The 27,889-nt window shown below is 52.3% G+C and overlaps 1 protein-coding gene across 2 annotated transcripts in view; it reads right to left on the reverse strand.

Moving 5' to 3' along the window:
• Nucleotides 1-3,095: 3,095 nt before the first annotated feature.
• VAV2 (vav guanine nucleotide exchange factor 2) overlaps nt 3,096-27,889 on the reverse strand; it is a 113,987-nt gene continuing 89,193 nt past the window's right edge. Inside the window, exons 6-28 of one of the 2 annotated variants that reach the window (XM_084219821.1) lie at nt 26,239-26,337; nt 24,909-24,977; nt 24,241-24,341; nt 21,771-21,870; nt 20,861-20,956; nt 20,098-20,166; nt 17,934-18,020; nt 17,013-17,098; nt 16,635-16,767; nt 15,468-15,577; nt 14,685-14,786; nt 14,498-14,586; nt 13,808-13,824; nt 13,235-13,256; nt 11,787-11,914; nt 11,524-11,598; nt 10,982-11,034; nt 10,208-10,324; nt 10,025-10,112; nt 9,805-9,928; nt 8,889-8,975; nt 6,806-6,960; nt 3,096-5,484 (exon numbers count right to left, since the gene is read on the reverse strand). In XM_084219821.1, coding sequence (XP_084075947.1) covers nt 5,437-5,484; nt 6,806-6,960; nt 8,889-8,975; nt 9,805-9,928; nt 10,025-10,112; nt 10,208-10,324; nt 10,982-11,034; nt 11,524-11,598; nt 11,787-11,914; nt 13,235-13,256; nt 13,808-13,824; nt 14,498-14,586; nt 14,685-14,786; nt 15,468-15,577; nt 16,635-16,767; nt 17,013-17,098; nt 17,934-18,020; nt 20,098-20,166; nt 20,861-20,956; nt 21,771-21,870; nt 24,241-24,341; nt 24,909-24,977; nt 26,239-26,337 — 2,055 coding nt within the window. In that variant the 3' untranslated portion in view covers nt 3,096-5,436. The remainder of the gene's footprint in view (nt 5,485-6,805; nt 6,961-8,888; nt 8,976-9,804; nt 9,929-10,024; nt 10,113-10,207; nt 10,325-10,981; nt 11,035-11,523; nt 11,599-11,786; nt 11,915-13,234; nt 13,257-13,807; nt 13,825-14,497; nt 14,587-14,684; nt 14,787-15,467; nt 15,578-16,634; nt 16,768-17,012; nt 17,099-17,933; nt 18,021-20,097; nt 20,167-20,860; nt 20,957-21,770; nt 21,871-24,240; nt 24,342-24,908; nt 24,978-26,238; nt 26,338-27,889) is intronic. The other variant, XM_084219820.1, reaches the window with a different exon arrangement.

The raw sequence follows: 27,889 nt of genomic DNA on the forward strand, positions 1-27,889 counted from the left end.
TCTTCCGTCCCCTTGGCCCCTGCTGCAAAAAATATTAACCAGCACTTGGAGGCGAGCAGAGCCAGCCTGAGCCGACAGAAAAGAGGCACTCACCTCCTTGTCCCCCTCCTCGTGGCTCTGCTGCTTCCCAGGCAAGACAAAAAGTCTGGCAGAGAGGAGAAATTCAAAGCAGGGAGGAAAATGCTGCTTTTTTCCCCGGCTGGGTGCCCAGCAGAGAACAAACAGCCCAGCTGGGGCCAGCGGGACTCGCAGCCTCCCGGGCTGGCTGGAGCTGTCAGCTGGATGCCAGAGAGCAAACACGGTGAGGAAAGGCACCATCTGACCCCCCTGCTGCAGTTCCCAGTGGCTCCAGTCAAAGAACAGAGATAAAATTCATTTACACCCCTCCGAAGCCAGACCCAAGAGCTCAAAGTGAAGCTGGCAACACCAAAAAAAATAATAAAAAAATAAATTAATTGGAGTTGAGTAGAAAAAGAAGGGTTTGATTTTGATCTGCAAACCTGAAGGTTTGTTGTTCCTTCAGCTCTGGAATTAGGGCCTGTTTGGGCAGGACACAGAAGCTCTGCTGAAGGGCCTCATGCTGGTATCTCAGAGAAGCAGAAGTCGGGGTGGAGTCAGGGTTTGGCTGGTGGTTGGGAGGGGTTGGGGTCCCAGCAGCATCATGGTCCCCCAGGCAGCATCTCCCACCCCTGTGTGGCTCTGAGCAGCCATGGGATGGTTTTTTGGGGGGGTTTAAGCATCCAGCTTCAGTGGAAGTGCCCCTTCCCTCTGCTCTTGCCTGCTGGACAGCCTGTGGTACCCAGAGTGCATCCAAACTGCCCCAGCTTGGGAAGGGTTTGAGCAGGAGCCGAGGGGCTCCCTCAGTCCAGCTTTATCCCCTGTCTCCAGCAGCATTTCCCCTCCTTTTCCCAAAGACAAAACCAGTTTCTCACAGAGAGCCCCAGTTCCTGCAGGCTTCTCCACGGGCTAAATTGCTCAGAATAACCACAGAGCTGCAAACAAGTCTAAACTCCTGTTTGCAGTGGGGTGTTTCTGTTTGACAGGCCAGAACCATTTCATCAGCCTGTCCAAATTATAAATATGACCTTTGGGTTAGAGCAGACCTAGAACAATGCGAGCCCAGGTCCACTCCAGCAGCCTGAGCCCTTCAGGATGGACAGTGGGGACAGTGGCAGCTCCCACAGCCCCTCTGAGCCCTGATGTGACTCCAGAGGAGCAATGAGGGGGGTGCATTTTTGGGGTGATCAGTGCAGAGTAGGGGGAGCCTACACAGTTCAACCTCCCCCTATAATTTTTGGGTTAATTCTGAAATAAAGCAGCGCAGTGGCTCAGGCGCCAGCTGGAGTTTTCTAGGTCACAGCAAACGTGGTTAATGCAGGGCTGAGCCAGCCAGGCGTGCTGCAGGCTGTCAGCATTGCCTCTGCCACCCCAATCCTCATCCCCATCCCAGCTGTGGGCTCAGCTCTGCCCCACAACCCCAGTTTGGGCTTGGGAAGCACCACCAGCACCTGCCCCTGACCCAAAAGCACCCCAGTGCCACAGAGTCCTGCTGGGCAGAGCTGTGCTGAGCTCTGCTCCTGCCTCAGTTTCCCCACCCTGGTGGCACAGCAGTTTGGTTTTGGGGTGCCCTGGGCTGGGCTGGGCTGAGTGAGCTCACCCCCAGAGTGGCAGAGGGAGGTGGCCACGCTCTGGCTGGTGGCCAGGGGGCTCGAGGGGCAGTCCCAGGGCCAGGGCAGGTGGCTGTCACACTGTGACAGGAGCAGGAGGACAGCCAGCAAACACAGCCACCCCCACGCCGTGTTTGCTCAGAGCCCAGCTCACGGGGGGGATTTCATCAGCAGCTGCTCCTGCTGGGGGAAAAAATCAGAATAATAAATAAAACCCCGTGTGTGCCTGGTGTGTCCCTCCCTCCTGGGACAGGCCAGGGCTGTGCAGGATGGAATTTATTCTGCTGTTAATGCCCCTGCTCTGGTTACTGCACCTGGCCCTGGCTGGGCACGCTGGATCAATGCCCCATTCATTCCTGAGCTGTCAGACCCTGCACTGCAGCAAGCCCCAGGAGAAGATTTTGGCACAAAGCTGAGCAAAGCCACCCACCTGCCAGCTCCAGCCACTCCCCAAAGGCTCAGTGTCCCCAGCCCTGGGCTGGCAGGGATGTCCCCAGAGGCAGGACAGAACGGGGACAGATTTTTGCACTGCATTTGGCAGCCCAGCTGTGCCATCCCTGGGCCAGGCTGGGGCTCAGCAGCAGCAGGGGAGGCACCAGGCACCTAAACCTGGTATTCATCCATGGTGAATGCTGGAAAGATGCACTGAGACCAAAGAGACACGAGGAAAAGGCTCATCCCAGGCAGGGTCAGCACCTGGACCAAGGTTTAATACCTGGCTGGGCAGCACCTTCCCAAAGCAGCATCCAAAATTTAGCGCCCAGCTCACGTCCTGATCCTGTGAGTAAAACCCCTCTGCTCACTGCTACATCCCCTTCCAGCTGGGCCTGGGAAAAGTGAAGCACTGGGGACTCCAAGGGTGGAAAAATTAATGTTGTTAATTAACTGACATGGCAGCTCACAGGGACATCACATCCCTGCTCCAGGTGAGGCCTCTTGAACACCTCAGGTTTTTATAAGCAACTGTGCAGCTCATTTATTGCTCTGGAACACGCTGCTGCCTGCAGGGCCAGGTGGGATTGTGGAATATGATATCCAGGAGTGACTAAAAGCCATGGAAAATCAGCCTCTTTCCTTCACCCCGCAGGGGCTCAGCTCAGAAAAGGAGAGGAGTCCCAGGGGAGCTCCTGGATGGGACAACTCCACGAGTGGCAGCTGCTCCAGGAATGAGAAGGAGCCTGGCAGGCACCACAGGAGGGATCTACTCCAAATTTTGGAGGGTAAAAGCACTTACTGTTCATGCCAGGAATCAGGAAGGATCCATCCCTGGGAGCACCCGTCTTCCCTGGATGGGCTGAGCCCCCCCTGAGCCCCAGTGCAGCCAAGGGGCTTTTAGTGACAACCCTGACACCCCTGGCACATTAAAAACCATGCCTGGAAAAAAAACCTATCAGCAAAATTACACTTTATTTTGGTTTGTTTTTTTTTTCCCGTTGGGGAATTTACTTTGATGAATTGTAACTTAAAAAGGCCTGGAAAAACCACATGCAAAAGGGTTTCTAAGTAGCAGCTAAAGTTTCTATTCCAGCATTACAAGCTATTCCAAATGATTTCCAAATTCCCAGCTATAAACTATTCCATTAAACAAACAGTTTTATCTTTAAACCCCCTCCACCCTACCCCAGTTAGTGCAGTGCAAAGGAAAAACCCAAGGAATTTACATATTATTTTCCAACTTATCCCATTGCAATTCCGAATGATCTGCGACGACCTGAAATAATACATCCAATTTTCTCGCCATCATAAAAAAAAACATTTCCCTTTCTTATTCACAGATATATTTGTGGCAAATGGCTGAATAATTACTTACAAACAGAACAATCTCTTTTTTTAACAAGTTTCTTACACCAGTAAACACAAGAGGGAGAGCTCTCTGGGGGAGGGGGTTTGGCAGGGCAGGCAGAGGGTGGGGGGTCCCTTTTGGGGTGTAAGGGACACGGGGGCCCTGTGCTCTCCCAAGGTGATGCCCTTGCCACCTTACAGAATTGGCCACGTTAAACAGGAGGGGCTGTAAGGCTTTGGGCTGTGAGGCAGAGCAGGAGCCACCAGGAGTTTGTGTGTCCCACCCACCCAAAATGCCCCCTCAGCTCCAGCACAGCCTCTGCCATGGCCATGGGAGCCTCTGCCCGGCACAGGGCAGGGAATTGCCAGCTCCCTGCTGGCTGCTGCCCCCAGACTGAGCCTGGAGGGGCTGGCTGGGAGGGGTTAGCACCAAACAGTACCTTGGGAATGCCCTGAGCCCCCCGAGTCCCTGTCACCTCCCGCCTGCCCTGGCCAGACCCCGCTGCACCCACCTCACACCCCACGAGCTGGGGCACTCCCAGAGCTCCAGGAGGAGCAGGGAGCAAAGCAGGGCGGCTCTGGGCTTGTCACTGAGCAGCAGCACATAATTCCCAAGTTAGCATGACTGAGAGATCCAAACTCTTCCATTCCTTACCCCAAACACAGTTCTGCTGCTCTCTTTGCCCATGCCAGGGACTGAGGGCAGCAGCACTGGCATCTCCCAGGCTGGCAGCAGGATCCCACAGCAGGAACAAGATGCTGCACAGCAGGACCACCCCAAATCCCCAGGGAACAGCAGCAGGGCATGGAAGCACCAGCTCAAAATGCCAGGTATTCAGAGAGGCAGCTCCTGGGGCTCAGCTACAGGGAAGCTGCTCCCTGCCACGCTCCCACACACGTATTTTGTTTGTATTTGCACTTTGGGAAGGACAGAGGGTGCTCAGGACACAGTGGGAATGTCACAACACACGGACCTTTACTTGACAGCAGCAGCAGGAACAGCCTGTGGGAGGAAGAGTGGGGGGCAACACCGCCAGCCCCCAAAAGTGCACACACAGCTGGGAAGAGGAGATGCTTTCACAGCTCAGGGACAGGATTCAGGACTTGATACCATAGCCCTTATTCAGGTGGGTTCACCCTGAGCTCACGAGGTGGGAATTGTCACAGCTGCAAGGAAAATCAGCCTGGCTTGGGGAGGACAGACCCACGGACACATCCTCTGCATGTACCTGGTGCCTTGGTGGCCTCTGGAACCCCTTGTGTGGAGCACATCTCCAGTCCTGCAATGCTCTGAGACCTCCTGCTCACCAGTGAGACCAGTCTGCTCCCTGGGCACAGCAAGGCAGCAGCAAGGCTGGTGGGACTGCCTGCAGCAAGGCTGGTGGGACTGAGGTGACTGTAAAGAAAACGGGCTCGGGGGTGCCAAAACGGCTCTTGCCCCTCCTGGCTGACCTGCAGGTCCATTTCCAATGGTCACAGCCCTCTCCTCCTCCTGGGCCAGGTGTCCCCACCCTGCCCCTCACCCTGGCCACAGCACACTGCCAAAATCCTGACCTGGGGAACGCCCTGAGTGGCGTGGCAGTGGGTCTGCATCGCCTCCTTGGGGCTCCCTCCCCTGGAACCCCCCAAATCCTCCCCCAGGCACAAAACCTGCAGCCTCACCCTCCCTCCAGCATCCCCAGGGTGGCTTTTAGAACCCCCTGCCACAGGAGGGGTGCAGTGCCCACGCCCTGCTGGGCACCCAGAGTCTCTGAGCTCTGTCCATCGCGGAGAGCGCGGCTCTCCCGGGGCTCTCCGCCGGCGCCGCCCCACAGCCCAGCAATCTTCTGTACACGGAACGGGGGCCAGGCCGGGGCAGCCTGCACAGAGAGGGGGTCCTGAGGGGCTGCAGGGACAGTCCTGGGAGGTGTCCAGCACGGGGACAGTGTGCTCAGGCTGCAGCTGCTGGCTCCGGGCGCTCGACGACTTCCAGCGGGCACGGCCGCGGTCACTGCACGCCCTCCTCCTCCACGTAGGTCGAGGGAAACCAGCCCACCTGTGGGGGGACAGGACAGGTGAGATGGGGGCTGGGAAGATCCAGGGGAACAGCACAAAGCCTGTTGGAGTTCAAGGATTTGGAGAACTCAGGGTGGGGTTGATGGGGTGTCCTGTGCAGGGCGAGGAGTTGGATGTAGCCACATTTCTCTTCAGAGAGAAAAGCAAGGCACAATTCTTCCCAAGAATATTTCTGGGATTCACATTCTCTGAACCTCAGAGAAAGGAAAAACAATTCTTATCTCATTTGCTGTGCCTGTGTTTGTGCCAAAGTAGAATGCAACATGGAGATTGTCATTAATTAGTCTTCTGATAAGATGGAGTTCTCCTCGCCATTCCTCTCCTTCATCGGGGACAAAAATATCCACTACAGTTGGACACCATGATCCTTGTGGAGCCCTTCCAGCTCTGGGTCTGTAAGCTCCTGTCCTGTCCCTGGGATTACTGCCCTGCCATCAAGTGCTGTTGCCAGTCCTGGATGTGCCAGGTCCTGAGGGTGTGAGCCCCAGTCACCCTAATTTGGGATGGAGTACATCACCTTGGACACACTGCCAGCGAGGCATCAGGCAGGAAGAATCTGTCTCCAGATTCTCTTACAAAATCTGTGGGGTTCCAGGCCAAGCCACCAGGCTGCAGGGCCTGCTGACATCCCCCATGGGCAGGTTAAGGGAAGGTCAGACCCTGCCACCCACCTGTGTGCCCTGGGTATCGCTGCCACTGTCACAAAGCACCAAATGGCCACACAGAGGTGGCTCTCATGAGGTGACAGCCCACCCAGAACCCAGGAAAGAGCGAGAGGACACGGGACACCCCCTTCTGTCACCGTCACATTTTCTGGAAAAATCCCCTTGCCCAGGATTCGTCTCCTGGGAAGCTGAGAAGCCTCAGAGAAAAAGGAAAGCAATAATTATCTCATTTACTTCTGCTGTGTTTTGCTGCTTTGGAATGTGTTTGGACAATGTTTACCCACAGGTGGCTGTTTCATGTGAGCTGTTTTCACTCTTTGGCCGATCGGGGCCAAGCTGTGTCAGGGCTCTGGAAGGAGTCACGAGTTTTCATTATTATCTTTTTAGCCTGTATCCTTTCTGTATTCTTTAGTATAGTTTAGTATAGTATTCTTTTATATAATATGGTGTCTTAAAGTAAGATATTATTATATCTTAGAAGTATAAATCAGCCTTCTAAGAACACGAGCTCAGATTCATCACTCCTCCCCTCCTCGGGGAACCCCGCGAACACAACCCCCTTCCCTCCTCCATCCTGCCAGCAGGGAGGACACCCAGCTGCAGGAAGGGGGCAGGAATTCCCCTGGAGGCACTCACCCTTCCGTTGGTCTCCCCCTTCCACCATCCCTGGTCCCCTCCAATCCTGCTGTAGATCTTCACCACGTCCCCCTCGCGCAGCGACAGCTCCCGCATGTCCCGCGCCGCGAAGTTGTACCGCGCCACGGCCGTGCCTATGACCCGGGGGGTGAACACTGCCAGGGGACAAAGCACAGCCTCAGGAGCAGCCCCACGCTGGCTGAAGCCTGGGGAAAGCTTGGAGAGGTTCAACCTGGGTTTTCCACCGTGGCACTGAGAGCTGGAGCTGCTCAGAGGGAGGGGCGGCGTCACCTGAGCTGCTTGGGTGGGGTGGTCAGGGTTAAACTGGGTTTGAAGGGTTCTGTGGGCTTGGGAAGCTCCTCTCTGCTGCTCAGGGGTTTGGTGGGGGTCACTGGGGTGAAGGGCACTTTTGGGAGGTGGTAAAAGGAAGGGTTTCATAGGGAGTACACAACCATTAACAAATAAATCATGGGGAAATCCTGTTCAGCTCTGTGTCAGGTCTGGGAGATTGCCTTGTGGAGCTGCCACCCAGCTCCCAGCACCTGATGGAGCCACGTTGTGAATCAACTTGGATTTAAGCTACCTCAAAACCAGAGTTACTGGGAATGGGTTCTCCTGGAGGTGTTGAGTGGATCCTGTGTGCTTTGCCATGAGGAGGAACCAGCTCCTAACCTGGAACCTCCCTGCTCCTGTCCCTGCCAGGGAGAAACCCTGGCAACTTGTCCCATTAGAGAGCAAATGGTGCCAAACCCTGACACTGAGCAGCACCTTGGGATGAGGGGATGAGCCCAGGAGCCATCCCAGGAGCTGAGCTGCACCAGCACAGCCCCAGCCCTGGGGATCTCCATCACTTCAGGCAGGGGATGCTCAGGGGAAGCACAAGGAGGGGGAAGGCAGGGGCAGCACTCAGCATTCCTGCCCCAAGGTCTGGGCACAGGGAAAAAAGGCTGGAGAACCACAGTGGAGGGATGGGATGAGCAGAGGAGGAGAAAAATGCACGTCCTCTGAAGTTCACCAAAAAAAACCCAACAAAACACCCTGAGGGGATGCTGTGTTTCATTCCCCTTTTTCTCCCAGGATTTCCAAGGGTTAATTTCAACTATAAAAGTGTGCAAACCAAGGTTGAACAAAGTCTGAGGGAAAGCTTTGCCCAGGTTTTCAGCTCTTGGGATGGAAGGAGATGAGGATGATGATGGTGTTGGACAAACAATGGGCAACCACTGGAGGGTTTGTCCATCCTGGCCAGGCAGCCAGGCTGGAGGATGGACAGAAATCATGGCAGCTTTGAGCTCTGTCGTCAGGAGCTTGCTCAGAGCCCCTTGCCACACAGATCACTTCCTGCAATACTTTCTGTGCAGTTAGAGAATCTCAAAATCCCAGATTTGTGCTTGAAAAGTTCAGCGTTCTTCCCAAACAAGGAAGGCACATGTGGCTTTGCTGGTGATTTTCTCTGTCGAGACTGAAAGATAAAAACTTCAATGGGAAGAAAATCTGTCAGGATTTTGCTCTGATGCCATCAGGAGGGAGGATGACACCAGCCTGGAAAGGATGGCAGTGCCCTCTCTGCAGGGACACTGAGCCCCAAAACACACCTGAGAGTGCAGGTGTGTCCCTGTCCCCTCAGCAAGGGGCTCCTGAGCAGCCCCAGAGAGCAGAGCTCAACCCCTGCAGGACACTGGGATGTTCTCCTGGAGGACAAGGAGGGGCAGGCTGGGGCAGGGTGAGATGCTGATGCTCAGGGTGAGACACGTGGGATAAGCAGCTCAAGCTTGAAGTACATCATGAGATCCCAAAGTGCTACATCCCCTTTTTTTGGGGGGGGTTAATTTTAGCCCCTTTTCTCAAACAGCAACAAGTCCAACTCCTCCCTGCCTTGATTTTGGGGAGAGGGGGGGAGTGCATTTTACTGCCAACAAAGCCACGGTTAATTAACCTAATTAACTGATTTCCCAGGGCAGCACTGGGGACCCCCTGAACTGCCTGTGGGGATGGAGGGACAGGGGGCACCCCACAGGTCCCACTGGTGATGGCTTTCAAGCTGGGGATGGTGGCAGGTCTCTCCAGCAGGGAGAGGCACTGGTACCTGACCAGAAGGGACTGGAGGAGCTCTGAGAAGAAAAGTTGAGGCCCTGAGGACTGAGAAAAGAAAAGTTGTAGGAAGCGCAGGAGGCTGCAAAGAGGTTAGAGAGAAACAGAAAGAGGCAGAACACGCATTAAAAAGGAAATTAAAATAAAATATTATAAGGCACAATGCTTTAAAAGCTGATGGAGGGATACAGGGCAAAGCATGCAGAGGGTCTTGTGCAGGGGCTCCGAGCTGGGACAGCTGAGGAAAGGTCTGGCCACAGCCCCACAGCCACTGGGGGCTCCAAATTCACCCTAGGGTTGTATTTAATGCAAAAAGGTATTTAACTTTTGAAACCTATCTTCCTTTGATACTCTTTTCTAAATATACCATGGAGAAAAATATTTAGATTTTTCCCCACAAAGCAGCTAGTTCTGCACTCAGACCTTTGGACAAAACAACATCTTGCATTATTGCACTTTTTTCTTCCCATTTCTTTTGATTTTTCCTTTCTTTTAGACACAGACTTACCCTTTCACCCATCATCTCCACTAAAGGAGTCCCACTGGGATTCAAACCACCACAAGTGACACTGGAACCAGAGCCGTTAAAACACAAAAATCTCACGTGGGTGGGAAAGACAGGCTAAATCCCACAAAATGAACATCACACCCCTGCTCCCAACCAGAGGGTGGGCAAACCACAGGGTGGAAAACCACAGGAGAGGAACCAGCAAAAACTGTCCCTTCAGAGAGCCCCAGCTGCCCCCACCACCTCCGGTGAGACCCATCCTGAAAATGCCACCAGCCCAGAAGGATTGACCTGCAAACTGAGCAGCTCACACCCTACAGAGAAGCTGGCAATTCCTTCATCCCCTGCTCCTAGAGCTGGCAGGAAAGGGCAGGTTTTCCAGGCGAGCCAAGCTGGGTTTTACCTGGGGAGCGGGTGAAGGTCCTGGAGGTAGAGCGCTCCCGGGATTTGTAGGGGTATTTCAGAGTTGTGTCCAGCTGCTTGAAGCTCTCCTTCAGTGAGTGGCTCTGGTAGTACTCAACCAGCTCCTGGGAAGGAAGGAAGGAAGGAGAGGCACCTGGCTGTCTCTGCCACTGCTGCATGACTTGTGAGACAGTGCTACAAGGGGGGGAACAAAAACCCACCAGCAAGCTCTCGAACTTCTTGGCCTCCGTGATGTGGATCCAGTTGTCCTTCTCCACCACCTTGATGTGCTTCACCTCCTCGTTGAACCTGCCAAAAAACCACAGCCACAGCTCCAGCCCTGGCTGGTCCTCTGTGGGTGAGAAATACTGAATTGTTGAGTTGGTAAAGGGGGAGTTACTCACTTAATGCTGATGGCGAAGCGCTCGGCCTCGGCCGGCCGCTCCCGGATCAGGTAGGTGCCGCTGACGTGGGACTTGAGCAGGTTGTCTGTCTGATGCCTCTCCATGTTCCCTGCAAACCTGAGCCCAGAGGTTAATTAGTTCATTTAATTCATTGAAATGAACTTGTACCTTTGAACAGGCACGTTTTGGATAAAGAGAGATGTCTCTTTTAAAGGCATGAAGGGTGGAAGGCAGGTGGAGAAACATCTGAAATATCCTGAGCAGGAAGGGAAGTGCCCTGAGATACACAAGAAGCTGCTGAGCTACCCAAGCACACAGAGAGTGGCCTCTTCCCTTTGAAGTGCCTGACACCTGGAAAAACCCACTAATTGAACCAGTCTCCAGGTTAATGAGGCCTCAGCAAGAGCTGGAGAGCAGGGCTAATTTATATCCACCAATTCATAACCCTGGCTGGAGCTGGGGAGAAGGAGCAGCAGGCAAGCCAAGCACAGCCTCTCCCTCCAAGGCAGGAATTGCCTCCTCTCTCCCACAACCACCTTCTGGGCACAGAAAATGGGAAGACAAACCAGCATCTCTCTTTTTGCCTCTAACCAGTGAAAAAACCCCCACAGCTGCTGCCAGGGCTTTCAACACCCCCCAACCACCACGGTGGCAGCTCCATGGCCACAGAGAGAGCTGGATGCAGAGCTCTGCAGGTGGAATTCCTGGCTGGAGCAGATTCCTGAGCAGGCAGCACCCAAAAGGCTGGGCTGGTCTGTGTCTGTGCCCACTCACCACGGGTAGGCTGTGTAGTCGATCTCCCGCGAGGGCGGCCGGCTGTTGGGGGGCTGCAAATTGAGAATTGCTCGTTAGTGAAGGGCCAGCAGCTCCTCAGCACGTGTGGGATGCTCCTCTGCACGGGAGGATTCCCATCCCCTGGATCCTGGGCTCGGGCAGAGGAGGGCAGTGTTGTAGCTGAGCATTTCCCTCCCAGCTGCCAGGCTGCGTTCGTTCATTTACCTGAGTGGTTTTTAATTGGGAAGCGGCTGACAACGTTACAGCAAGCAGCTAAAGGCAATTAAAATAAACCAAATGCAGTTTGTACTGGGCCTGATCTCCAGCACTCTGCTCCTGGGTCAGAGAAGGGACAGAGCTGGAAACGATGGTGCCAACCCCAGCCTTGGGAGCAGGGCTGGGACTGCCCTGCCCTGACATCCCCCTCCCCTGTGGGGCAGAGACCCTGCTGAAGGTCCAGGGCAGGACTGGGGTCTTGAGGAGAAGGCTGAGGAGAGCAGCAGGGACAAGCCCAGCAGCTCCATGGGCTCTCTGGCACTTACCCTGGCATCCACAGGGCAGGGTTTCACTGAGGAGCTGGGGAAATAACCCGACTTCTTCGTCTGCAGCAGCCTCCCCTGCAAAGCCAAGCTGGGCATCAGACTGGGCGAGCACTGGGAGCACTGGTGGCACTGGGCAGGGCTGGGGACAGACCCCACGCTGCCTCCCAAGCCCCAGCACAGCCCTGCACCAGGAAAGCCCCAAAATGAAAGGGATCATGCAGAAGTCAGTGGTTTAGGAGTTCCCCAAGAGGAATCACCCTCACCTCCCACCACGGCGAGTCGGGGTCGCCCCTCAGCAGCTCCATCACGTCCCCAATCTGAAAGGTCAGCACTGGCTTCCCAGGAGGGGCTGGGTTTCCATGGTAATTCTGAACTGCCACCATTTTAGGACCTGGCAGAGAAGCAAAACGGTTTCACAACCTTGTCCCAGCTGAAAAAAGCCCGAAGAGAACCACCCCTCCTGAAACCTGCTCTCCTCACCCCCTGACAGGGCACAGCAGGCAGGACTTGGGGGCAGGAAACATGAAAGCAGAAAGGAATGGTGTCCACAGTGAATGTTCTTGGCTCCCACAGTTACATGCATGACTGAGTTCCCTGAGCAAAAATAAACCCAGGAAAGACCCAGCCAAGCTGAAGCTCCAGCTCCCAGCCCTGCACCTGGATTTGAGCCCCACCAAGGAGCTGAAATCCAGGAGGGGAGAGGAAAATCAAGGAGAGGAAAATCAAGGAGAGGAAAATCGAGGAGAGGAAAATCGAGGAGAGGAAAATCGAGGAGAGGAAAATCAAGGAGAGGAAAATCAAGGAGAGGAAAATCAAGGAGAGGAAAATCGAGGAGAGGAGCTCTTGCCAGGCAATGCCTGGGCAGCAGCAAGCCCTGCCAGGCTCAGCAGTGACCCCACAATTGCAAAAGGGAGCAGTGAACACTCAGCTACCACTGAATATCAGCTGGACCTGGGACTCAGAACGCCCCTGAAGCTCCCAGTCAAAGTCCACTTGTCTGGCCAACAACTGCACATTAAATAAACTTCCCCCGCTGCACCAAACCCACAGTGTTTATCCTCAAAATGCCTCCCCACCTCTGCTCTCCCCTCCCAGCAAGAGCACTCTGTGCTTGTTTTGTTGGGTTTTTGTTGTTTTTTTTTGTTTTTTCCCTAACCACAAATTTGATTCAGGTTTCTTTTTGCCAGGCTTGGCTTTCCTTCCATCAGAAACAGCACAAAAACAAATTGTTCTTCTCCTTTGAGCCACAGCAGGGGCAGGGCAGGCCCAGAGCTCTGTCCAGGCGAGTTTTAAACACAGGAAGATAAAAGTGACTGCAGTAACCTTTGTGACTGATGGCCCATCAGAGCCCTGAGCACACTGGAGGAAGATGCTGCCCACCAGCCACAATCTCCCTGCCAGAACAGCCTGCTCTGCCCTGAAGGTTGATTTGGCACCAGGATCTTGTGCCAGGCTCCTCTGGGTGTGATGGGCAGAGGCTTTGCTGGCCCAGGGCTGGCCAGGGGCACAAGGGGAGAGAAATTCTGGGGCAGCAGGGACAGGAGAGTGCCCAGTGCCCCATGGCTGGCCAGGAGGGAGCACAGCACCCTTCTGCAGGCACTAAAGCTCTTTCCTGGCTTTGGAAGGAGCCTCCCCCTCCCACACACCCAGTGCTGGGGATTCCTGCAGCCACAACCTGTCCCTGCCCTCTGCCCCACAGCAATGCCCTTACCAGGTCCTGCACCCAGTGAATCCTGCAAAGAAAGAGGAAAAAAACTCAGTGAGGACACATCAGCCTCAGCTCTCCCCACGAGCACCCACCTGGTGCCACTGGGATGAGAAAAACCCTCCCCAAATCTCCCTGGTACCCCCCAGCCCATGGTGCTCACCCCAGCTGGGGCTGCTTAAACTGGGCCAGTAATAGGCTGGAGAGGAGGCCACTGGTTCCAGTCCTGTCCCACTGGTCCCAGTCCTGCCCCACTGGTCCCCAGTCCTGCCCCACTGGTCCCCAATTGTGTTCCACTGGTCCCAGTTCTGTCCTACTGGTCCCCAGTCCTGCCCCACTGGTCCCAATTCTGTCCCACTGGTCCACAATCCTGCCCCACTGGTCCCCAATCCTGTCCTAGTGGTGCCCAGTCCTGTCCCAGTGGTGCCCAGCCCTGTCCCACTGGTCCCAGTCCTGCCCCACTGGTCCCCAGTCCTGCCCCACTGGTCCCCAGTCCTGTGACCCCTCTGAGGCCACTGCTGGCCCTTCCCATGAGCTGGACAAGGACACAGGGGGTGAGGAAAAGGCCAAACCACGTACCTGGTCTGCTGAAGAACCTGCAAGAGAAAAAGTGGGGTAAAGGGTTAATTCAACAGGCAACAAACCCATCTTCTGTCTCTGCTGATGCTCTGAGTGTCACAGAGCAGCACAGGCTGTGAAGCTGAAGCCAAAGCAGAGGTGGGGACACTGGAGTCACTGCTCTGCTCTGGGAGGGGCTGCACCAGACAGGGCCATTCCCTTACTGCCACCAAGTTCTGCAGTCCCCCCTGTGCCCCCCACCCCTGGAGCATCACCAGGGTTGTGCCCTGGGTGTCCCAGCTTGGCCCAGTTTAGACCAAGGACACAAATTCTGGCTGTACTTTGGGACATTTGGGGTCCAGAGAGGAGCTCTGTGTTCATCAGAGCTGTTCTCCCTGCTGCAGACCCTCCTGCTTTCGCTGTTAAATGATGAAGAATTGATAATCTCTCTTCAATGCCCACCCACAAGAGCTGGAGCATCCCACCCCTGCACAGAGATTTCCTGCCATCCATGGGATTAACTCCTTGTTTCAGAGAATTTTGGCTGCTTTGTTTGTGTTCTAAACCATCAACCAACATGAATTACAGCTCTGGCAGGTGGGGTGGGAGCATACTTGTATTTTGTAATGCATTAACAAACATCAGAGCTTTATAAAGTGAATTTATCAGATCATTCACGGGCAGCAATGAGCTGCTCATCAAATTACTCACCCATCTTGCAGGGAGGAATAATCTCCAAGCACTCCTTGTGAGCACCTGCTCCACATTTGGGGCAAAGATAGCCCTGGTAGAAGGTTCCTCTGTGCCACAAAAAAAAAAAAAAAGTCAGAAAATCCTAATCCAGCCCCAGCTTTGAGAGTTTTGTTTCTGTGTTTTACTGCAGAAGGTTGTTGCTCACCTCAGGAACATCCTGCAGGCTTTGCAGTTGGTTGTCTTTTCAAATGTGTACATCTGGAAGTTGTGGTGATTTGCATTGGCTTTCTCTGGCTTGATGTTGGACCTGAGGGGAAGGAGCTGGGGGTTTTCAGCCTGGACTGGGGCATTTCAGTCACAGCCTGGACACCCCACAGACACCAAACCCACTGTGGGAGGAGATCAGGTTGTGGAGAGAGGATTTTGCCCATCACCTTCCCCTGGGACAGGAGGCATGGGTTTGGCCTGAGTCGAGCATCAGTGAAGCCCTGCCCTGCTCAGGAGCAGGTCCTGCAGCACCACCCTCCCTCCTCACCCTGCTCCTGGAGCCTTCCCACGGCCAGGAGCAGGTGAGGTGTCCTTCCAGAGAACCACAGAAAGCTTTGGCTCTGACATTTAAAATCACCCCATCCCCATTCCACACCTCCCACTGCCCCAGGTCACTCCCAGCCCTGTCCAGCCTAGCCTGGAACTCTCCCAGAGATCCAGGGGCACCCCAGCTCCTCTGGGCACCTGTGCCAGGGCCTGCCACCCTTTGGGGAAGGGAAGGAAGGAACTGGGGAGGATTCCTGTCCAAAATCCCCTCTCAGTGTCAGAGAGGCTTTGGTGGGGAGGCTCAGAGAACAGTCCAAGCTCCATCCAGCTCCCCCATCACAGGTTTTGCTGTCAGAGCTGCTCTGCAGTGACCTGATGGCCCCAGACACTTTCAGACACTTTTCCCCCACTCCTGGCAACAGCACCCGGGGCTAGAGCAGCCCCTCATGCTCACATGGCCATTTCAAACTGCTCCATCCACTTCCTCTTCATCTCCTCAGTCTTGCAGAAGAACTGGAAGCCCTGTTTCCCCTGCAGGTGGATCAGGTAGAAGCCGTAGGACCACTGCAAGAGGAAAGAGAGCTGATCTCCCAGCAGAGCACACCACACTCCACTCACACAGCCCAGACACTGCTCTGAGTGCTGTCCCTGTCCCCTGAGCTGGACCATGGCCAGGGACAGCAGGAGCAGGGAGGAGATCTCCCTGCTTCTCTAACACATCCCAGTTCATGATGCCCGAAGCGCCTGGGCGCTGTGCGCTCGGAGCAGGCAGGATTTCCTGGTGGCAGATGAGAGAACCCAGATTCTTCTGCTCCACTGGATCCTCCCCAGCCCCTCTGTCTGGGGCTGACAGCAAGTGACAGCCCAGGAGGAGCAGCTGACCTGCCCAGTGCACATATGCTCAGCCTGTCTCGTCAGCACGCTGCACACAAACACACCACAGCCACAGGGGTGCTCTGCTTACCATTTTTCCATGGGACTAGAAAGCATGGGAGAGCAAAGTGGAGAGAGATTTCATTAAAACACAAAGCCAGCAGCATTCCCTCAGCAGCTCTTGGCTGTTCTCACCCCTGTGTCCCTTTTCCCACCTGCCCTTCCCATGGCATGGGAGTGGATTCAGCTAAAGGGGCTCGCTTAAAGCAAGAGCTGGGAGGTTTTTCCTCCATGGCTGCAGAGTGAGCATCAAACCAGAGGGAAATGATGTTCCTTCAGTGCTTTGAGTGCCAATTTTGGCAGCCTGGTGTGCAAAGCTGCCTTTCCAGGCTCCTCCACCCTGCAGCTTGTGGGAGAAAGAACATCCTGGACCTTCCCTCCCTCCTCCCTGCCCTCCTCTCCTGCCCATCTGATGTTTGCTCCCTGACACTGGGCCAGAAAGCAGAGAGCAGCTTCCTCCCTCCTGACTCCAACCATCCCAGCCTCCTCAGGGCTGTTCTGCCAGGACACAGGTCAAGGATCCAGCCCAGCCCCACATTAATAAACATTTCCCAATGCTATTTAAGGCTGCCTTGAAAGCTGAGCATTTATTTTCCAGCTTTTTTTCCTATTTTAAAAGGCTAATGGGAACATACTACCCTGAAAGAGCTCCAAAATGCTCTCCAGAGCTAATCCTTGGTCCACCTACCTTCTTAATGTCCTTGTTATTCATGGGGTCATCAGTCATCTTGTGGAAGAGCAGCTCAATAATTTCCTTCAGCTCATAACTGTATCCTTTCCTCTTGCAGACAATCACTACTTTATCAAATAAAAATAAATACCTGCCCAAAGCAAGCAAATAAACAAGCAAGCCAGTCAAACACATGATTTAAAAAACCCAAGGGGAGAGATTTGGAAAGCTCTGAGGAGCTCCCCAGCTCAATGTTGAGTGCTTGTGTCCTGCTGTGATTTCACATTGATGCTGGGTTATGGCAGTGAAATTCCAGGCAGTTATGAAAGAAATGAGCTCAAGGGGAGTCATTAGATGAGGGCATGTTTGGGGACACTGGGGACAGGGGCCACTCACCTGTCCTGCTTGGTGTGGTTCACTATGGAGCGCACCTTGAGCTCCCCGTCGATCTTGGGCCTCCCAAACTCCTCCAGCTTCACTTGCTGCAGGAGGCAGAGCAGGGCTCAGAGCCACAGCCATGCCTGGAGCGCTGCTCTGGGCAGGTGGGACCCCAGGGCTGGCTGGATTCACCCCCCAGCCCTGCCAAAGCTCCTGGGAGCAGCAGCACCCCCAGCAAGGGCAGGGAGGATGCTCCAAGGGGAGCCTGGCCATGGGCACAGCACCCCAGGAACCCCCAGCAGTCAAACCCCTCCCCAGCTGCAATAAGGTATTTTTCAGAGGTTTCCATAATAATGAAGGATTTTGTCTCTGGTAAATAGCCATCAGTTAGAAGTTCATCGTTTCCTAATGAAGTCAAGGTTTAAAGCCCCCAAACCCAGCACCCCTCCAGGTCTGCTGATGCACAGCAGCAGGGCTGAGTGTTTGACAGCTCTGCAGTTTGCAGGATGAGTTCTCCTTAAAATACCTGGTTGGAATTTTTGGGGATTTGGTGCCTTTTTATATGAGCCCTTCTCCTCCCCTTTCAGTTAACCTCTGTCCTCTTAAAATCAAAAGAAAACCTCTTTTTAATCAGAAGCCAGATAAGCAGCTTGAGGAACTTCTGTGTCCTCCCTACACTGATAAGGTGAGAAAAAGCTGAAGAAACATTTTTAGTGTAACACCAGCAGAAGAAGCCACCCTCCACCCCAGCCAAAGCAGTTTTGTGATGGAGCATCCACCTCTGGACCATCAGCAAACCACAAGAGAGCCTGAACATATGGGGATCTTTCAGCACATCAGAATAAGCAGTAATTGCCCAAAACCCCCAAATACATAATAATTACTAATTAATTAATAATAATCAAACTAAACTGGGTTCAAGAGGATTTTCCACCTTACCAGGTTTTCTATAGAACTCTGAAATTCACTTATTTTCTTCAAAGTCTCTTTGTCCCTCTTGACTTCATTGATGTACATGGCCAAGTCCTTAAAAAAAAAAAATAAAAAGGGTGAATAGTGATTTTTACTTTACCCAGGAGAACAGACATGAGCCTGGCTCCCTGAATCCCTCAGGAATCTGAGCAGGATCCCACTGCAGCCTGGGACAGAGCCAGGCAGGTGCTGCAATGTTTTCCATTTCCCAGAAGATGGCAATGCATGAACCCATGGCAATGCAGGAACCCATGGCAATGCAAGAATCCATGGCAATGCAAGAATCCATGGCAGCACAGCGACCCCAAACCCCAAATTTTCATCCATCAAAGGGAAGGAACCATCCCTTCCACTGGAACAACTTCTTGCACCTTTCAGAGTGGATTTGCTGTGCCTGTTTGCTTCTTATCTGCTCCCTCCTTGACCTCAACAACAGCTCTTGTCAACTTGGATTAAATCTGAGCAGGGGATTTTTTAAGACATCCCCCCGGGTCAGACCTGGCTCAGCTCCCCAACACAAGGAGGGTTAATCACATCCCATAATCACAGATCTACGTGACAATACTTGTAACATCACCAGGCCAGGGATGGCAGGGATGGTGATGAGAAATGACACAACCAAAAGGATTCTGAAGCAGGGAAACACAATCCCAGGGAAACACAATCCCAGCACCAAGCAGGACTTGAAACAACAACCTGCAAATGTTGGCACCTCTGGAATTTCACTGGGAGCTGCCTCTCCCCCACTACCACTGGGAACTCAAGGCAGAGGATTGGCACCTGCACCAAAAAAACCCATCACAAAAGATTTTTTTTTGGTGCAAATCCCACCCTTGCCTTGCAGAACCAACTACTCAAGCAAAATAAAAGGGAGCTGAATCCCTTTGGGAATGTCACCGCACAGCTCTCACCCCAGACAGCAGCAATGTCTGCTGCCTGCCAGCACAGCAGACAGGAAGGCTGGACTGGTGATGAAAGACATCACTTGGAAGTTAAGCCTTGGTTTACAGATCAATTAAAACCAAACTGAACGGCTCCCAAACCCCCCGAGCCCAGCGCGGTCGGAACTGCTCCCACACTCTCCTGGCCATGGGGAGGAGAAGAGAGAAACCTCCCTGATGGTTATCAACATCTTCCTGCAGCAAATGCTGAGTCTGCAGCAGAGCCAGAGCAAACAGACATTTATTTTTCAGCAGTGGTGCTGGGTGATGAGGCCAGGAGCAGGGTTTAACTGCTGTCACCAGGCTCAGCGTTCATCTGAGGCCACAGCAGCAGGCTGGGAATGCAACGTCCTTCAAAGCACCTCAGCTCCACAGAGAGCCCCACAGCAGCCCTGGGTCCCTGGGCTGGCAGCAAAGTGGCTGGAAAGGTCACCCAGCTTATGTAAGGGCCAGGAAATGCAGCCACGATACAAAAGGTGCAGCCCAGAGGTGGAAAACAAAGTGAGCACGAGCACGGGGATGAACCCTGAGGTGCTCCCCAGAGCATCCTCCAGTCAGCTCTGCTGTGAATGTGTGTGTGGGGAGACATAACCCAGCCAGAAAACGTTTGGATGATTCTGCAATTTGATTTTTTTTGTTGCTGATGGTTTTTCTGAGATGTTGGGGGCTCCAGCTAAAAGCTGAAAAAAAAAAACGACTCGAAGCAAAGCAAAGTGCTGATGCCAAAAGTCATCAGTTGTTGAAAACACATCTTCCCTTTAACAAAATAAAATAAAAAAAAGGTGGATGAAAGGATTCCCAGCCAGCACCCAGGGAAGGCTCCCATGGCTGCCACACTCCCTGACTTGCTGATTCCCCTGGAGCTGCTCCAAATCCCTCCCAGCAGAAACAAAAGCCGGATCTGGCACGGCCTCTGCACACACAACAGCAGTCAGGGAAAAGTCCTGACTTGTCAACAAACCCCAGCTCCCCCCTCTGCCTCAGTGGTGACAGGGGATCTGCTCTGAGGCCACCACACCAAGGGACAACCCACACACACAGGTGTGGCCAGGAGGAGCAGACCCTGCCTTCCCTCCAGCTGCTCCTGGATGGATGTTCCACCCAAATTTCTGTTCCACAGAGCAGAGGGATGCTGAGCTCTGCTGCAGCCCACAGCCAGCTCAGCCCCCTCCCCACTTCACCTCCTGTACCTGCATTGCCTCCAGAGCCTCCTTCAGCTGCTGCTTCTCTGGCCGGTCTGAGGAATGGCTGAGCAGCTCCTGAAATGAAAATAAAATCATAAAAATAAAATCATAAAAATAAAATCATAAAAATAAAATCATAAAAATAAAAAAATAAAATGATAAATATTAAATAACAAATAAATAAAACTAAATAAATAATAGCATCAAATATAAATTAATAATAAGAATGATTTTGGATGTGCTAGGAAAGATGCCCAGACCCTTCCTGCACCAGTCAGGGTCTGCCTGAGTGTTGGCAGGGTGGTGACAGGGATGTCAGGGTGGCTGCAGGCATTCCAGGGGTGACTGGAGGGATGCCTGGGTGGCAGCAGGAATGCCAGGGAGGTGGCAGGGATGCCAGGGAGGTGGCAGGGATGCCCAAGCAGGCAGCTGTGGCAGGAGGACAGGGAACAGACCAAGGGCTGGTGCTTGAGAGATCTGTTACATGGAGTTGACTGGAGGAATTTCACACATAATCAGATTATATGCAAGCTTATTTTATATTCATTAAGTGCCTCTCGTGGCTAGCAAGTGCAGAATTACCCTGGGTCACTGTACTTTAGGACACAGCACAAATATTATGTCGTGTTAAGTAGCTCCAGTAATTATTTTATTTGAAGGGGTATAAAAATCCCAACCCTTGCTCTGCATTTGGCAATGATTCACCCTCCACTGACAGAGGTGAAAGATGCTACAGCAGAGAGAGAAGTGCCAGTGCTGAAAAACTTACTTTTAACAGGAGGTGGTACTTCAAAACTCTTTGCATTGGAACCACCAGCAGATCTTGCAACTTGAATTTCCCATCCTGGACCTTTAGTGTGCATTCCTAGGAAGGAGATCAATAAATCAGCAGTGAAAAAACAACAGCTTCCCAGCGAAAAGAAGCCTTGAGGATGCTTCTTTGGCTCCTGTAAACTCAGTTCTGATGCCCACAGACCTGTGGTCCTTGCAGCCACCCAGCCAGGGCTGGGCTCCCACCACAGAGGTGATCAAGGATTAATCCAGGGGCTGGACCCTCAGTTCCAGCCACAGCACTTTTTACACAACTCCCAGCTGCAGTTTTACCCCTGAACTGGGTTCACACAGGGAACCAGAGCACATTTGCAGAAGGTGAGGTAACGTGGACAGACAGCCAGGCAAATTCTGATTAGCATCAGGAGCAGAGCAGGAATTAGAGCTGGGTGAAAACAGCAGCTCAAACAATGCAGCCCTTCTGAGGCTCCTTTGATTCCCTTAATGCCTGGAACAGCCCCTGCTCACACTGAGGAGGCCAGGGCAGGAATTCTGGTGTGTGCCTGGGGATTTGGGTGGTGGCTTTGGAAAACCTCGTGGCTCCTGCTTTGGGGATGCTCAGGGCCTGCACAACTCAGAGAACTTGTCCCAGCCAAATAAAGACACTGGTTTGGTTTAACTTGGATAAACTTGGGGAGGAAGGACAGAGTGAGGGTCTGGTGAGGAGATACGGGAAAAACGAGGGGACAGGACAGGGTGACCCCCAGCTCTGCTCCCTCTGTGGCAGCACAATCACACTCTGACACCCTTCTTCTCTGCTGGTCCATCCAACATCCCCCAGACACCGAGCTCAGCTCCAGCAGGTCCTTCCCAGAGCTGGGACAGGGCAGCACTCAGCCCCTGCTCACCTCCACCTTCTGCCTGACATCCTCCCGGTTGGCAAGGAGGTGGTTCAGGGTGTTCTGGGCATATTCCATGTGGCTGCAGTACTTGCCATAAATCAGCAGCCTGCAGGGAGGGAAAATCACAGGTTTAACTGGAAGTGCTGGCAGTTATAGGCTGTTAAAAAAGAGAAATAAATGTGTGTACAGCGAAAGGCCGAGGCAAACAGCTATTCCCCCTTTTCACTGCTTAGCAAAGTACAAACACTCTTTGATTGTGTGGCTTTTTGACATTTAGATTTTCAACAGCTGAACATTTGGAAGTTTCTAGAGTTCATGGAGGTGATTCAGCTCGTGATGAACAGAAGGGGCTGGGTGGCCAGAGCAGAGGAGCCTGGTTTTGAAGGGGACAGTGGGATGAAATTCTCCCTTGTGAAAGTAGTGAGGAACTGTCAGAAGTCGCCCTGAGAGCTCGTGGCTGACCCTGGAATTACCCAAGGCCAGGCTGGATGGAGCTTGGAGCAAGCTGGGATGGTGGAAGGGAAATGGGATGAACTTTTAGCTCACTTCCAACCCAAACCATTCAGTGATTCTATGATGGTTCAATGTCACATTTTAGAATCACATCTTCTTGAAAGAGCCACAGGGACCTAGAGATCAAGAGCCTGGGTAATTGGGAAAAGAATGTTGTCACAGCCTTTGGAAGCACAGGGAAGCTCTGCATGGACACCCTGGGCTATAAATTTAAACACTGACAGAAAAAAGAGCAGTTTTGTCACGGATTCCCCCTTTTCCCTCATTAATCCTGCCTGACAGGTTTGGGTTCTCTCCCCCTTTCTGGCTGTTAAGTGTGCTGCTGCTGCTAGGACACATCTTCCATCACAAACTGCACCTCATCCATTATCTGGGGGCCTCATCTCTCGATGGAGATGACCTGGGAACCACTGACCCAGTTGCTCCATAAACCTGGGACATTCACACCCTGCAGGGAAGTGGATAAAGAGATTTATGGAGCCACAGCCACCAAAGATTATTCTTCCACCTTTTCCCCCTGACAATTTCTGCACAGGCACAATAATATCTACCTTGCCAGCACGGGGAGAGCTTCAAAAAGGCTTCAGGAGCATAAATTCAAACCTCTGGCTTCCAGAGGAAGAGATTTACAAACTATTTCCTTAAAAAAGGCCCCTGCAAAGCCAAGGAGCAATGCATCATTTTGCCAGAATGTCTCCAAGGATGTGGAGGGCAGCAGGAGTTATTTGTCATGGACAGATGTGATGGAGGAAGGTCCCACATTCAGGGACCAAGTGGGGACTCTGGAGGTCTGTGCTCCCTTCCTGGTGGGGCAGCACTGGCTCCCCAGTGAGTTCACCTCCTCCTCCTCCTGCTGCAGGGAAATTCCCTTGCTGTAAAATGTGATGGAGGAAAGGACTCTGCCTGTTTCCATCAGCTTGCTCCAAACTCTTCATCCCCAACAATCTGATTTTAGGGACTTCTCCAAGGCAAAACCCCCCTTGAGCAGCAGCTTCCCACAGCACTGATGTCCCCAAAATCCCCACGGACTGAAGAGAGCTTCAGATCCACCATCACCACCTCACAGCTGCTTTTTCCTCTCCCCTCACATCTCTCCAAGGCTTTCAGGTCCTTCAGGAAGTTGTTTGCAAGCTCCTTTAGGAAGGGGGTCAGCTGCTTCTCCCATCTGCAGGGAACTCACCAGCTCCAAGCAATTCTGCCAGCTCCCACCAGGCTGTTAACACTGATTCCATGGCTCAAACCCCAGCCTCGTGCTCCTGCACAGCCCCTGCACCTCCCTGGGCAGCAGTGCCACCTCCAGAACCCTCCTGTGTCCCGGCATGCACGGGGCTGAGCCAGCAATCAGGAGATCAAAATCACCTGAGTGACTTTTAGGAGTATTTTGAAATTATTTGCATTCCTCTTTGGAATATTTTCGTAATTTAACCCATAAAAAAAAAAGCCCTTTGTGAAGAGAGGCCCCCAGGATGATGGAAGATGTGACCTCACGGTGTGTTATTAATGCAGATGGTATTTCTGGAGTTATTGACTTCTGAATGGCATTTCTGTGTCTAGACACTGGTTTAATCACAGGGAAATAACAGCCTGGCACCATTCCACAATGAATCACCCTTTGATTAGTATTAAGGATATTAAAGGCTTTTATCAACCTTATCTGTGTGTGCTGGGGTGCTCCTGCTTGCAGCTGCCAAAACCCAGCATTGATTCTGTTTGTGAAAGAAACTTCCACATTTATTCATCGTGCAGAAGGTGCAGGATGAGCTCTGTGCCAAAAAATGAGATTCTTTAAAGTGAGGAATCGCTTTGATCAGAGCAGGGCTGAGTCTCCCCTGCACAGGAGTCACCCCACCACATCACAGCCCTGTGCTGCTTGCAGAGACCACACAAAACCCCTGTTTAAATCTCCAAAACTAACCCCAAATCTGTTAAAACTGGGGCTGCCTGAAGCCTGGGATTCCTTTACCTCTCTTTGAACTCCAGGAACACTTTTGCCAGGCTGCTTCCTCCAGACATCATCGAGACATCGATGGCTCTCAGGAAACTGAAGTGCACTTTAATGAGGTCCTAAAACCAAGCAACAGCCAACACTTCACACACATTCAGAGCAGGTGGGCAAACAGAGCCCAGAGAAATGCACATTCCCTCCTTCAGCAGGCAGGGCTTTCCCTCTTTTAGGTGTTTGTAAAGAAAGTTGTTCTAGTGGGACTGGCCTGGAGGACAGGGGTGTAATTCCAGCAGGGAGCAATGCCCCAGGCTGGGGAGGAAGGAGGAGATGGGATGGAAGGAGTGCAGGAGATGAGGTTTTGACCTAGACCCAGTGCAAACCAGAGGAGAAATAAACCCCTCCATTACCCTGTGCCCAAATCAGCTGAAATCCAGAGCCCCAGCCCTGAAACATCCACTTGATAGAATTGTTTTCTTTCCTAGAGTTCATATATTCCCCACCTCTAAAACTGAGTGTTAAAGAATGTCTCCTGAAGCACTTTAAGCTCCACAGCACACAAAAGGCTGGAGCTCTCCAAGTGAATGCACAAATCTAACAGGAAATCAGAAAACCTCCTCCCAAGCAGGGACAGGGCTGAGCTGCTGTGAAAAGAACAAAGATTTAAGGCACAATGCCCACGATGTTACCTCCAAATTGATAAAAATAGCTTCCATGTCTTGGGGAGTCAGTACCAGCCTCAGGGGGTTCATGTAGTTCTGCAAGAGGGAAATGGAAAAGGGATTGAGGTGCTGCAGAGGAGGGAACCGGGTTGTGCACAGGATTTGTAATTTCTGCTTCACCAGCTGAGTTCACCTGGGCAGGTTTTGATGAGCCTGAGCACTTGCAAAGGCAGAGGATGAGCAGGGATGGAAGGAATTCCATGAGTGCATCATCCCTGAGCTCCCACAGCATTTCCAGGGGTGGGAAGGTGCCAGACCCCCACCCATGGGTGCCCACAGCCCCTTCCCCTGCTAAAGCTGCAGCAGGGGGGTGAAATGCACTCTGCAGCCCTTGGCTGCACTGAAGCATCTTCCCAGCTCTTTATCTCCCTGGAATTCTGCCCTTGAGGAGGCAGCAATGATGTGATTACATGGGCAATGCCTTTCTGAACAAATACATATTAATAGGAACATCTACGTGACTTGGGACTGCAAAAAACCCCAAATACAACAACCCAGGAGGGGAAACTCCCCCCATGACACCACCAGGGCCTGCCAGCTTTAATTGATAAGAAAGCAATAATTTAACTCTTCCTTTCTCCCAAACCAGAGGGCTGTGGCTGTTTCCAGGGAACAAGGAAACAGAAATTACAAATATATTGGGACATTTTCCTGGAAATGTTCTTCATTTTTCCAGTTTTGCTCACAGCTTCTCTGGGGGAACTTTCAGCAGACAGACAGAGGGAGAGAATGGCAAAAAGGGGAGGAAACAAAAGCATCAGGGTGATCAGAAATGGCAGCTTGATTTTCATTATTGTTCTTCCTTCCTGCTGCTTCCCTGGGAGCAGGAACCACCTCCAGGCTCCATCCATTGCTGAGGTGTTCCCTTTCATTTGTTTTTAAAAGAAAGGAGCCACAATAATTCATCAAAACCAATTAAACCCCCACGAATTGAGGCAGCAGAACGTTCCTTTTAATCCAATTAGCTCCAGTGGCAAGTCAGCACAGCCTCAGCACCCAGAATAAAGGAATCAATCAGAGTGATAAGAGATATCTGCAAACACAGCTCTTATCAGCCAGGAGTGGGAGATTCTCACCCCAGGATGGGGGGACACAGCAGGAGGGTTTTCAGCCTGGTTCTAACCTGCAGCAATCACCAAAAAAAGATGCTGGTTTTGCCTCCTGCTTGTCAGGGTTTCGTGGATCCCCCCTCCTCTCCCATTTTCCTCATCCTGCCCCTCACCTCTCCCAGCTCTGGGAGCAAGAACCAACCCAGCACAATTCACCTGGGATCTGCTGGGGAAGGCAGAGCTCTCACCTTTTCTATATCCTCAAGGGTTTTGTAGTATTTGGCCTCGGTTTCTTGGATTTCTAGCAAACAGCAATTCCTTTTGTCATCTTCTGTCATTCCCATTTTCTAGGGGAAGGAAAAATAAGGCATGGTCAGATGGTCCTAAGGGTGGTCCAGCAACCTGGTGGGGCTCCAGTTACAGCAACCAAGCACAAGTTTGGCAAGTCAGGAGAGAACCACTACTGGTTTATGCTAAAAGGAACTATTTTTATCCAAAAAATATAAGGAGGAACTCTGGCTGTGTTATTAAATATGTTTAAACATGGAAAAAACTGCATTTTTTGCATTTTTTACAGCCACACCACCAAAGACTATCAGCTAAAGAAGAATAATAGGAGATAAAGGCTGATTTTTTTTCTCTCTTTTTAATTTTTTTCTTATTGCTTAAGATGAAACTCACAACAGATACTAAGTGGGTCACAAATAATACGTCAGACTTCCACAAATCCCTGGCCAGGGTTGCCAACTCTCCTGATTTTAGGTCAAATCTGATAAAATGTGCTTTTCCCAAAGCTCCAACTCCTGGAGTCACTTCTGCTCTGCAAAGCTGGGCCCACGTGTTGGGAGCTGCTGCCCTTGGCAGGGCAGAATCTGAATTTGGGAGGGAGTTCAGTGATGGGGTTTGATGGATCATGCACAGGAACAGAGCCCCCCTGTCCACCCCCTCAGAACTCACAGCTGGGGCCTTGCAGCTGGATGAAACCCAGATTTTAATCAATTCATCTTACCTGCATGTATCTAATCTGAAGCATGCAGAAATACAAGAAGCCATTAGAATCACACGCTTGCTGTTGCAACAAATGTTACCCAAAAACTCTCAATTTTTGGGCAGATATATTAGAAATAGACTCTTTTGCTCAGGGAAGTGAAAGGGAGTCACAGCTCTCAACTCCTCAGCAGAAAACATAAAATAATCTGGAGGGGACAGTGAAAAATTGCCAATTCCAGTGACCTGAATCCTGTATTACCTGGCTGCTGGAGCTTTCCCCCATTTTTCCCATTTAAGCAACAAATTCCTACCAAAACCTTCCCCTGGGGCAGTTCTTGGGCCAAGTGGCTTTTGCAGCTGGTGTCAGAAACCACTGGAGCTGTGCTGCCTTCAGATCCAAGCCCTTTGGCAGCACCAGGGGGAATATTTTGGGCTCAGCTCCCTGACCCAGAGGGGTTTTGGTGTGCAGGGAGCTCCTCCAGCTGCAGCCAGGGTGTGAAGGGGTGGAATGAGGGGTTTGTGATCTCGGAGGAACCAGAGCAGAGGCATCCCTGGATGCAGCCCTGCATCCCCAGGCTGCATCCTGCTCCAGGGATTGAATGGATCACTGAGCTTGTCCACTGATCCTGCTTTGTTCCAGGGAGGTGGGAGCTAGGGGAGAGTCATTAGTGGCTGAACAAAGCCTGGGGGAGGCAGATTTTGGAGGGGGGAGAGAATTTGGAAGGTCACACTCTGGGACATAAGTAGGGAGGTGGCTGTGGGCACCTTGGGGAGGTGCAAGGGCCACCAACACCTCCTTGGCTCATCCTTGGAGTGTGACATTTGCTCCACAGCCCTTGGAGATAGCACAGGTCCCTCCATGCCTCACACTCAGGCTTCTCCATCAGCAAAATCTTGTTAGAGGTGACA

This window comes from Fringilla coelebs (assembly GCF_963513975.1).
Source record: "Fringilla coelebs genome assembly, chromosome: 21".
NCBI classification, from domain to species: Eukaryota; Metazoa; Chordata; class Aves; order Passeriformes; family Fringillidae; genus Fringilla; species Fringilla coelebs.